This window comes from Notolabrus celidotus, chromosome 10 (assembly GCF_009762535.1).
Source record: "Notolabrus celidotus isolate fNotCel1 chromosome 10, fNotCel1.pri, whole genome shotgun sequence".
In the NCBI taxonomy this organism is placed as follows: domain Eukaryota; kingdom Metazoa; phylum Chordata; class Actinopteri; order Labriformes; family Labridae; genus Notolabrus; species Notolabrus celidotus.
In genome coordinates, this window is record NC_048281.1 from 18539811 (window position 1) to 18552289 (window position 12479).

Here is a 12479-nt window from a genome sequence, read left to right on the forward strand (position 1 = left end):
ATGGAACCAGCCAACCTACCTGTACTAAGAGTGAAATGTGTGGTTTCCAGGATGTGTTCATGATCTCTTTGTTGATCTTTTTATGAGCTGAGGCCCCCTACAGTTCTGACTCTGAAATTGCCTCTGACATTTTCTGTTAATTCTGCTTTCACGTCATCTGTCTGTAGCCTATATGTGTTAAGGTGTTTGTAAAGGCTGATGCACAAATGTTTGTTGCCTGGTTGCTGACTGTACAGCTGTCCTCATTAAAAGTACCTGTCTCCTAATTGATGGTCAAAACCAAATAAACACTGTAGAGTTACACAAAACTACAATTAGCTGCACAGGACAATATCCAAAAACTAAATAAAAAAACTAACAATAGTTAAAGACAGCAAGTTTAAAGCATAAACAACACACTTCATAAATCAGCACAATGCATGATGGGTACAGAGGCCTGTTGCATAGATTATAGAGAGAATCACTCCAATGTAAGTAGGTCATTCTCAGACTTGAAGATGTGTGGGACACAAAAATGTAAGGTTATACAAATTAAGGAGAGGTGACAGACAGACAGGATGAAGACTAATACACAAACTACAGAACACGCATATTCCTTATTTTCTTCTTTTTCAGTTATTAATGTCACTCATTTTTTAATTTTAGTTTGTACTAAAACTGAATTAACTCAAAGACTGATACTTGAACTGTTAATCTAGTCTAATCTAATCAGAATAAAAAATATCTTAATTGTGGGGAAATTCTGTTATTACAGTATGCTCTTATAAACAGTATGTAACAAAGAAAATATAAATAGAAAGAATGAATGATCTAGGAAGAACATGTTGATGCTTGATAACACGATGTCTTTGTTTGTTTGATATTATTTCTTTCTGTATTATTATTACTTTTCTTTATTTTATTTTATTTAATTTTTTGTTAGGTGCACTCTCTATTATTCACTTTGCATAAATGTATCCATTTGCCTGTCTCTGTTTGTCTTAATGCAGTTTTTTGAAATGTTAAAATGAATAAAATTTGGTTTAAAAAAAAAATTTGAAAGAATGAATACAATAAGATATAAATGTGAAAATGTATACGAAAAATTACAATAATTAAATAAATAAAAATAAAGTATACAAAAGTGCTGGGAATGAAGGTGTTAATAATCTGTAATAATAATAATAATAATAATAATAATAATAATAATAATAATAAGAAGAAGAAGAAGAAGAAGAAGAAGAAGAAGAAGAAGAAGAAGAAGATAAGATAAGATTTCCACAACGGGGAAATTCAAGTGTTACAGTAGCAAAGTAGACATTGCAAAAAAAAAAAAAAAAAGCAAACAAGAGCCTATAAAGTAACAATTATTAAGAAGTTATTAGTAATTAAAATTAAAATCAAAATTAAAGAGGTAAAAAATAAGCATATCTTACACACACACACACACCTACACACACACACACACACACACACACACACACACACACACACACACACACACACACACACACACACACACACACACTTATATATACACTACCGTTCAAAAGTTTGGGGTCACCCAGACAATTTTGTGTTTTCCATGAAAACTCACACTTTTATTTATCAAATGAGTTACAAAATGAATAGAAAATATAGTCAAGACATTGAGAATGTTAGAAATAATGATTTTTAGTTGAAATAATGATTTTTAGTTGAAATAATGATTTTTAGTTGAAATAATAATTTGTCCTTCAAACTTTGCTTTCATCAAAGAATGCTCCCTTTGCAGCAATTACAGCATTGCAGACCTTAGGCATTCTAGCTGTTTATTTGTTGAGGGAATCTTAAGAAATTTCACCCCACGCTTCCTGATTCACCTCCCACAAGTTGGATTTGCTTGATGGGCACTTCTTGTGTACCATACGGTCAAGCTGCTCACACAACAGCTCAATGGGGTTGAGATCTGGTGACTGCGCTGTCCACTCCACTACAGACAGAATACCAGCTAAATAGTTCTTGCATAATCTGGAGGTGTGCTTTGGGTCATTGTCCTGTTGTAGGAGGAAATTGTCTCCAATCAAGCGCTGTCCACAGGTTGGACTGTGCTTATGGCATGGTGTTGCAAAATTGAATGATAGCCTTCCTTATTCAAAATCCCTTATGTCTGGTACAAATCTCCCACTTTACCAGCACCAAACCAGCCCCAGACCATCACATTACCTCTACCATGCTTAACAGATGGCATCAGGCACTCTTCCAGCATCTTTTCACTTGTTCTGCATCTCACTAATGTTCTTCTGTGTGATCCAAACACCTGAAACTTCGATTTGTCTGTCCATAACACTTTTTCCCAATCTCCCTCTGTCCAATGTCTGTGTTCTTTTGCCCATATTAATCTTTTCCTTTTATTGGCCAGTCTCAGATATGGCGTTTTCTTTGCCACTCTGCCTAGAAGGCCAGCATCCCGGAGTCGCCTCTTCACTGTAGACGTTGACACTGGCGTTTTGCGGGTACCATTTAATGAAGCTGCCAGTTCAGGACCTGTGTGGCGTCTATTTCTCAAACTAGATACTCTACTGTACTTGTCTTCTTGTTCAGTTGTGCACCGGGGCCTCCCACTTCTCTTTCTACTCTGGTTAGAGCCTGTTTGTGCTGTTCTCTGAAGGGAGTAGTACACATTGTTGTAGGAAATGTTCAGTTTCTTGGCAATTTCTCGGATGGAATAGCCTTCAATTCTAAGAACAAGAATAGACTGTGGAGTTTCATATGAAAGTTCTCTTTTTCTGGCCATTTTGAGAGTATAATCAAACCCACAAATGTGATGTTCCAGATACTCAACTAGCTCAAAGGAAGGCCAGTTTTATAGCTTCTCTAACCAGCAAAACCGTTTTCAGCTGTGCTAACGTAACTGCACAAGGGTTTTCAAGATGTATCTAATCATCCATTAGCTTTCTAACGCGATTAGCAAACACAATGTACCATTAGAACACTGGAGTGATGGTTGCTGGAAATGGGCCTCTATACACCTATGTAGATATTCCATTAAAAACCAGACGTTTGCAGCTAGAATAGTCATTTACCACATTAACAATGTATAGAGTGTATTTCTGATTAATTTAATGTTATCTTCATTGAAAAAAAACAGTGCTTTTCTTTCAAAAATAAGGACATCTCTAAGTAACCCCAACTTTTGAACAGTAGTGTATATATATAAATATATAGTCTGTCACTGAACGAGCTTCTTACTGTTGTTATGGTCTCCTGGAGGGGGTGTGACGTGTTGTCCATCAGAGAAGATAGTTTATTATTAATAAATAAAAAAAATAAAAAAATAAATAATAATAATAATAATAATAATGTGATGATAATAATAATAATAATAATAATAATAATGATAATAATAATAATAATAATGTAATAATAATCTGAGGACACTTTATTATAAACTCTGCATGTATACATTTTCTTTTTATTTGACTTTATGTAGTTATTTGCATAAGTAGCCTTTAGTGAATACACTTATTAATTAGTTGCTGGTTTATATATCCACACTCAATAACAGCAGGTACTGTAGATTATTCTGGACTTTGAATAGACTTGTAGGAGTCAACACATCAAAGTATTTCAAGTTAAAATGAAAGGTTTCATGTTTGGCCGTCTCTGTGTCACGCTGTGAGCGTTGAGCGTTCACGCACACGTTTTTAGAACGGACCTGCACGTACCATGGTTGCTAGGTGATGTCTATCTCTGCATTTGATTCCAATCAATTCTCTTGGTCGGTCAAAACTTTCTCAGCTATCGAGGCTACTTTCGTCGACGATTTCTGCGAAATACAAGCGATTTTCTCCCAAACAACACCTAAATAAAAGACAAAGTTCCACTAACAACAGGATTACCGAAAAAAAAGTGAGAATTTTGCACTTTTTTTTTTTCAATTTTGTGGAGCACGGACTCCCTCTGAAGGCCTCAACAGGTGTTAATTATCGAGCTTCACCTTGTTTTTATTACACTTACTTAGTCAAATAATTAATTGATTAATTAACGCTGCTCTGAGAGTTTGTTTAAACGAACTGAGGGCAATTTTGAAGTATTTTGCTGGACAGTGTTTGACATAATGAACCTGAAGAAGCCAAATGTAGTTTTGATTGAACTTTTATTTGATGTCATGTTGTCACATTAAGTCTACAAACAGGAGACATGTAGGAATATAATTTGCTGTAGGCAATAACAAAGTTTAATTTGATATAATTTGATAGTAAGCTATATTTATGTGAACTATATTGACATCTGTCCCGACCTTGCCAAGTTCTTTGGTTGATGAAAAAAAAAAAACATTTCATGGTTGCTGTTATGAACCCAGTCAAACCTGATCAGATATTATCACAGCTAGACTATTTTCTAGAGAGGTTTCTTCAACAAACAAACACCAACATATCACTCTTATTTTAAATAGGACCTTAACAGAGGACCAACATCAACTGAGGCAAGGAGCTTTTTCCTCCAGGAGCTTCTCCTCCAGGAGCTTCTCCTCCGGGAGCTTCTCCTCCAGGAGCTTCTTCTTCTCCAGGAGCTTCTTCACTGAGGAAAAGTGAGTATTGTGCTCTTTTTGTTGCCATGTTGTGAAAAGAACAGTCAACCTTAACAGATAGCCTAATTGTCACCATTTTTAAAATCCCCTTTAAATGTTGGATGATCAATTAAGAACAATTAATGAGAAAACATTCATTAAAACAAGCTTACAAGTTACATATTCTTTTCTCCTGGCAATATAGATAATAATGTGTAATATATATAATATGTAATGAATATAATATGTAATGAATATATATATAATGTATGTGTATAAATCGTATGTGCTTTGGTAACAACATGTCTTTGTTCATGCCAATAAAGCAAATTGAATTGAAATTGAATTGAATTAATAAGCTACAAGTAATAACAATAACATTTGTACACACTTGGGACATTAATTCATGCTCATTAACATTTTTTCATCATTTGTTTTAAATATTTTCTATTTAATCATCAACGAACTGAGAGCAATTTTGGAGTATTTTGCTGGACAGTGTTTGACATAATGAGCCTGAAGAAGCCAAATGTAGTTTTGATTGAACTTTTTTTGATGTCATGTTGTCACATTAAGTCTACAAACAGGAGACACGTAGGAATATAATTTGCTGTAGGCAATAACAAAGTTTAATTTGATGTAATTTGATAGTAGGCTATATTTATGTGAACTATGTTGACATCTGTCCCGACCTTGCCAAGTTCTTTGGTTGATGAAAAAAAAAAACATTTCATGGTTGCTGTTATGAACCCAGTCAAACCTGATCAGATATTATCACAGCTAGACTATTTTCTAGAGAGGTTTCTTCAACAAACAAACACCAACATATCACTCTTATTTTAAATAGGAACTTAACAGAAGACCAACATCAACTGAGGCCAGGCGCTTCTTCTCCAGCAGCTTCTTCCTGCAGGAGCTTCTTCTCCAGGAGCTTCTTCTTCTCCAGGAGCTTCTTCACTGAGGAAAAGTGAGTATTGTGCTCTTTTTGTTGCCATGTTGTGAAAAGAACAGTCAACCTTAACAGATAGCCTAATTGTCACCATTTGCCTTGCTTTTTTAATTGACTACCATGATTTCAGTGTTGACTTATTTTTAAAATCCCCTTTAAATGTTGGATGATCAATTAAGAACAATTAAAGAGAAAACATTCATTAAAACAAGCTTACAAGTTACATATTCTTTTCTCCTGGCAATATAGATAATAATATGTAATATATATAATATGTAATGAATATTTATGTAATGTATGTGTATAAATCGTATGTGCTTTGGCAACAACATGTCTTTGTTCATGCCAATAAAGCAAATTGAATTGAAATCTAATTGAATTAATAAGCTACAACTAATAACAATAACATTTTGTACACACTTGGGCCATTAATTCATGCTCATTAACATTTTTTCATCATTTGTTTTAAATATTTTCGATTTAATAATTTCCCTGAAAACATAAAAACATCTTGAGAAAAAGACTAATGTTGTTTCACAGGTGCAATAAAAAGGTCAGAATTGGACAAACTGATTATGCTTATTTAACATGTATAATAGCTTGAATATCAGACTGTTTATTTAAATTAAAACTTAAATATATTTTATAATGCGAATTTTAGTTTGATGTTAACATGTTTATGGAAACTTCATGGTTGTCAGTGCTGATTCTGCTCAGGAGACGCTTTTGTATGAAATTATAATTACAGAATGATGGCAACCATGTGTGCTTTAAAAAACCCATGTAACTTATGGAAGGCGTCTACTTAAAGGCACAACTTTTTACTGGAAATACTTAATTTTAACTTGTGTTACAATTAAACTGTTTGCTTTCAATGGTGTTACTGCATTGAAGTGCTGTACTGAGGCTTGTTACTCAATCTGTGAAGCAGTGTAAGAAATTTTATGTTTTTGTTTTTAACAGAAGATGGAGCAGCGCTTCACTTGGACCATAGTCCCCGATTCGGGTCCCAGCCGGCTCAACGACACACGGCTCATCCTTCGGAGGGTCCCAGCACCGGACACCGACAGTGGCTGCCCACCTGCCTGCAACCCTGGCTCTATCATTTGGTCACCCACAAGACCTCCCTCCCACTCCACAGGTGACGCTTATAAAGGGCCCAGAGGGGTTGTAAAAGCCCGCCCCCCTAAAAGACATAGGGATCCCACTGAGGATCAGGAATCTGGCCCCAAAAAACAACCCATGCCAACCAGTATTTCGTTTAAACTTTGGCAACCAGAAATTAATCTGGCACCTAATACGGCTCTTAAAGCAAGCCCCCCAGAAACACCTGTGGAACCAAGGGAGGCTCTTGAGGGTTGCCTCCCAAAAAACACTGTGGTATCCAGGGTGGGTCTGCAGGCAGGGTTCCCTAAACCAGCTCTGGTCCCCGGTGCTGCTCCAAAGGTAGGCTCTCCTAAACAAGCTCTATCCCACAGTGCTGCTCGAAAGGTAGGCCCTCCCAAACCATCCCTGGCCCCCAGTGCTGCTCCAAAGGTAGGCCCAGCACCACACACCAACAGCGGCCGTGCACCAGCCACTCACTCTGGCTCTATCATGGGGTCATCCACAAGACCTCCCTCCCACTCCACAGGTGTCGCTTTAAAAAGGCCCCGCCATACAGCACTTATGGCAGCTTCTCTCAGAGAGGCTGTAAAAGCCCGCCCCCCTAAAAGACTTAGGGATCCCACTGAGGATCAGGAATCTGGCCCCAAAAAACCACCCATGCCAACCAGTATTTCGTTTAAACTTTGGCAACCAGAAATTAATCTGGCACCTAATACGGCTCTTAAAGCAAGCCCCCCAGAAACACCTGTGGAACCGAGGGAGGCTCTTGAGGGTTGCCCCCCAAAAAACACTGTGGTATCCAGGGTGGGTCTGCAGGCAGGGTTCCCTAAACCAGCTCTGGTCCCCAGTGCTGCTCCAAAGGTAGGCTCTCCTAAACAAGCTCTATCCCCCAGTGCTGCTCGAAAGGTAGGCCCTCCCAAACCATCCCTGGCCCCCAGTGCTGCTCCAAAGGTAGGCCCAGCACCACACACCAACAGCGGCCGTGCACCAGCCACTCACTCTGGCTCTATCATGGGGTCATCCACAAGACCTCCCTCCCACTCCACAGGTGTCGCTTTAAAAAGGCCCCGCCATACAGCACTTATGGCAGCTTCTCTCAGAGAGGCTGTAAAAGCCCACCCCCCTAAAAGACTTAGGCATCCCACCGAGGATCAGGAATCTGGCCCCAAAAAACCACCCATGCCAACCAGTATTTCGTTTAAACTTTGGCAACCAGAAATTAATCTGGCACCTAATACGACTCTTAAAGCAAGCCCCCCAGAAACACCTGTGGAACCGAGGGAAGCTCTTGAGGGTTGCCCCCCAAAAAACACTGTGGTATCCAGGGTGGGTCTGCAGGCAGGGTACCCTAAACCAGCTCTGGTCCCCAGTGCTGCTCCAAAGGTAGGCCCTCCTAAACAAGCTCAACCCCCCAGTGCTGCTCGAAAGGTAGGCCCTCCCAAACCATCCCTGGCTCCCAGTGCTGCTCCAAAGGTAGGCCCTCCTAAACAAGCTCTGCCCCCCAGTGCTGCACCAAAGGTAGGCCCTCCCAAACCAGTCCTGGCTCCCAGTGCTGCTCCAAAGGTGGGCCCTCCCAGACCAGCCCTGGCCTCCCGTGCTGCTCCAAAGGTAGGCCCTCCTAAACAAGCTCTGCCCCCCAGTGCTGCTCGAAAGGTAGGCCCAGCACCTCACACCAACAGCAGCTGCCCACCTGCCTGCCGTCCTAGCTCTATCATGGGGTCTTCCACAAGACCTCCCTCCCACTCCACAGGTATTGCTTTAAAAAGGCCCCGCTATACGCCACTTATGGCAGCTTCTCTAAGACAAGCTTTAAAAGCCCACCCCCATAAAAGACTTAGGGATCCCACTGCTGCTCCAAAGGTAGGCCCTCCTAAACAAGCTCTGCCCCCCAGTGCTGCTCCAAAGGTAGGTCCTCCCAGACCAGTTGTGGCTCCCAGTGCTGCTCCAAAGGTAGGCCCTCCTAAACAAGCTCTGCCCCCCAGTGCTGCTCCAAAGGTAGGTCCTCCCAAACCAGTTCTGGCTCCCAGTGCTGCTCCAAAGGTAGGCCTTCCAAAACAAGCTCTGCCCCCCAGTGCTGCTCCAAAGGTAGGCCCTCTCAAACCAGTTCTGGCTCCCAGTGCTGCTCCAAAGGTAGGCCTTTCCAGACCAGCCCTGGCCTCCAGTGCTGCTCAAAAGGTAGGCCCTCCTAAACAAGCTCTGCCCCCAAGTGCTGGTCGAAAGGTAGGCCCTCCTAAACAAGCTCTGCCCCCAAGTGCTGGTCGAAAGGTAGGCCCTCCTAAACAAGCTCAACCCCCCAGTGCTGCTCGAAAGGTAGACCCTCCTAAACAAGCTCTGCCCCCCAGTGCTGCTCCAAAGGTAGGTCCTCCCAGACCAGTTGTGGCTCCCAGTGCTGCTCCAAAGGTAGGCCCTCCTAAACAAGCTCTGCCCCCCAGTGCTGCTCCAAAGGTAGGTCCTCCCAAACCAGTTATGGCTCCCAGTGCTGCTCCAAAGGTAGGCCTTCCAAAACAAGCTCTGCCCCCCAGTGCTGCTCCAAAGGTAGGCCCTCTCAAACCAGTTCTGGCTCCCAGTGCTGCTCCAAAGGTAGGCCTTTCCAGACCAGCCCTGGCCTCCAGTGCTGCTCAAAAGGTAGGCCCTCCTAAACAAGCTCTGCCCCCAAGTGCTGGTCGAAAGGTAGGCCCTCCTAAACAAGCTCTGCCCCCAAGTGCTGGTCGAAAGGTAGGCCCTCCTAAACAAGCTCAACCCCCCAGTGCTGCTCGAAAGGTAGACCCTCCTAAACAAGCTCTGCCCCCCAGTGCTGCTCCAAAGGTAGGTCCTCCCAAACCAGCTCTAGCTCCCAGTGCTGCTCAGGTAAGCCCTCCAAAAGCATCGGCACCTCGACAGCTATGGGAAGGTCCTGAGCTCGAGTAAACTTAAAAAAGTTTTTAAGTGTGTGTGTGTGTGTGTGTGTGTGTGTGTGTGCGTGTGCATGTGTGTGTGTGTTTGGAGTTGAGGATTTTGCATAAGTAATAGAAGCAATTGTATTAAATGTGGAAAACAAGAACAATGGGAGACAAAAAACAAGAGGAGGTAAGAGAGGGTAATCTGTGTAAGTGTCATTCTTTCTTTAGGTAAAAGGTAAGTGTTTCATGTTGTCATCAAATTAAAAACAATATATAATTCAATCTTTGTTTACCCGATTCCAAAGTTTTTAACTGCAGCCTTTTTTTCATTTTTTTTTCAGGGAGGGAAAGGTCGAGGGGGAGAGGAGAGGAGGAGGAGGTGAAGGAGAGGTGGTGGGAGGGCAAACGATTACATTTCTCTAAGAAAAGGTAAATAGCAACATTTATTTATTTTGTTCTTGTCCTTTAATTGTACATAAATAAACTGTCTGTCTGTATTTTTCCTTTACACATCTTCTTTGTCTTCATTTTTTTGCAGAGAGGAAAGAAAGTGGAAAGGAGTGGAGAGGAGGTGGAAGGGTTTAAGGTGTGATCCCTCAAATAGGAGGTAATAAAACCAAAATAAAGGTATATTTTTTATTCATAGTCACATAATTAAACTAGTGAAGATGTTTAAATGTTTCCCTTGTTTCCGACTGAAGCTTTGTTTTAATTTTGTCTTTTAGAGTGGGGAGCTGAGGGGAGAGGAGAGGAGAGGAGAGGAGAGGAGAGGAGAGGAGAGGAGAGGGGACAAGACCAGACCAGACCAGACCAGACCAGACTAGACCAGACCAGACCAGACCAGACCAGACCAGAGGAGGTGGGAGGGTGATACGTGTGAACTTTCTCATATCTCAGGTAATTATCAGCGTTTTAAATGTTATCACAATCTATGTAGTGACCTAAAAATAAGCTATTTGTCTTTTTGTTTTTAATAATGTTCCTTCTTGTCATCCTTTAGACTGAGGAGAGCTGGGGAGAGGAGTGAAAAGAGAGAAGGAGGTGCAAAGGAGGAAGTGGTGGGACAATATGAAAGTTGGATTCTCAATGAAAAAGGTAAACATGAACTCTAATGTCTGAACTCTGAATATCTTGAACTCCTACATGTCAAATATTGATAAGATTTAAACTGACAGGATTATCACATTTCATTTTGGTGATTGAAACATAACGAGTCAACCTGTTTTCTTAACCTTTCAAACTTGTCTCTTTACAGCTGATCAAGTCAGGAGAACCCTAATCATCAACTACGATCACCAGAAGCAGCCCTTATCTCTTTTCACTGACTTTTAATCTGATCAAACGTGTGTTCAAAATAAAAAGTCAAAATAATATTCAATGTGTATTTTGGTTATATTCTTATTTACCTACGTCAAAACTTATAGCAAAGTGTTTCACAAATATTGTTTGGAATACTTGGCATAGTTGCCAAGGAGGTAATTACAACAAGAAGGCTGAAGTCTGTTCTTAATCTAATAAAGACTTACAGTAGGGTTAGAATCAAAGATTAAAAGACTCAACTACTAAATGAGTTCATCATAAAAGTTCAAAAGGAAAAGTTTGTTATCCTTGATATGTTCCTCTACTGCAAATAATATTTTGTTGAAGTGGATCCAGCTCAAACTGGATATTTAAACTTGAGAAAAATAATCATGCAGACCTTAAAGTTAAGAGATTGTATTCATTTTTAACGCAATAAAATTAACTGTATTTAAAGCTGTAGCATTCATGTAAATATCAAAGGGTCTATCAGGTGCTGTAGAGGTCAGAGGTGCACAGTGGGTGGCTATACTTTTTTTTTAACCCTCCTGTTATGTTGTGGGTCAAATTGACCCCATTTTAAAGTTAAAAAAAAAAAAAAAAATGTTAAAAGTATTTTTTCAGTATGAAAAGTCTTTGCTTGGCTTAAAAGGTGAAATCAACATATAAAATCAAAATGGTTCATTTCACATTTAAGGCAATATATGCCTTCCAAACCAGCTAAAAACAGCCTAAAAATCTGGGCAGCATGTGACAGAAGAGGTGTCTCGTGTTAATTTATCAACATCACTTCATAAAAAAATAATAAGTCATAATTCAAAATAAATAAAACAAAATCTATGTCATGTAACACTATTGTATCTATACTTAGGTCTTTCCAATGTACATTTAAAAAAGTTTTAACAGGAATTTTCATAAAAAATTAGTGAGTTATCCTCATTGAACCATGATCTGTGAGAATTAAAGAACAATATTGCACTAAATCTTGATTTAAATGGTTAGTTATGGAGTTGATAATGAGAAATAATAATAAAAAAAATGTTTATCAGGATTTTTTGGGGTTCAGACACTTTTGGATAATTGAATATGCTCCGGATCAAGTTGACCCAGGAACATTATTGCTGTTCCAGAGAAACGAACATAACAGGAGGGTTAAGGGATGTTTGTAAAGTTCAAACTTTGGTTTTAGTATTTATATGCAGCAGAATCAACAGACTCAATCACAGAAATCTGAGAAACATCAGATTGTTTTATGATGATTATTACAACTTCAATCATTAGACTATAGTTTGAGCTGATTATAGACAAAATAAAATCAGTGGATCACAGCTGATTATGGAGAAAGTTAATCAAGTATAAGTTGGGAAATAAGACACTGTATTTTGTCATTTTAAGTTTCATTAGCTAAAAATTGACTGTTGTTCTGGATATCTACCACTAGATGTCAGCACATCACCAATAATCATGTGTGTTCTCAATCTGGTGGAAAGTTAGAATACTTCTACTTTTATAATTTCACTGTAGAAAGCAGTGATTTTAATTGTTGAGCATGGCAAGAAGGCATAGAAAAACTAAATATATAATTTAACTATCTAAACATCATCGATTAAAAATAATGTTTTAATGAAACAGACTGAATTAGGTATCTTTACAGCCTAAGGCATTACTCTGTAAGAATAAGTAATGAATTGCTCATAGGTCTATGAACTGCTAA

The 12479-nt window shown here is 39.5% G+C and overlaps 1 protein-coding gene across 2 annotated transcripts; it reads left to right on the forward strand.

The window, feature by feature from the left end:
- Positions 1-3593: 3593 nt before the first annotated feature.
- LOC117820793 (basic proline-rich protein-like) lies at positions 3594-10839 on the forward strand. 2 transcript variants are annotated; one of them, XM_034694727.1, is made up of 8 exons: positions 3594-3870; positions 4418-4552; positions 5379-5498; positions 6444-9895; positions 10005-10073; positions 10192-10363; positions 10467-10561; positions 10722-10839. In XM_034694727.1, exon 4 carries the CDS (start codon positions 6447-6449, stop codon positions 9492-9494), a length of 3048 nt encoding a protein of 1015 aa, XP_034550618.1. In that variant the 5' UTR covers positions 3594-3870; positions 4418-4552; positions 5379-5498; positions 6444-6446; the 3' UTR covers positions 9495-9895; positions 10005-10073; positions 10192-10363; positions 10467-10561; positions 10722-10839. The 2 variants fall into 2 exon arrangements, with proteins under 2 accessions (XP_034550618.1, XP_034550619.1); XM_034694728.1 differs by lacking the exons at positions 5379-5498; positions 10467-10561; positions 10722-10839 and having other exon boundaries at positions 10192-10230.
- Positions 10840-12479: the final 1640 nt, after the last annotated feature.

Excerpts from the sequence above, each read along its gene's own strand:
- LOC117820793 (XM_034694727.1), top strand. The coding sequence starts at position 6,447 with ATGGAGCAGCGCTTCACTTGGACCATAGTCCCCGATTCGGGTCCCAGC.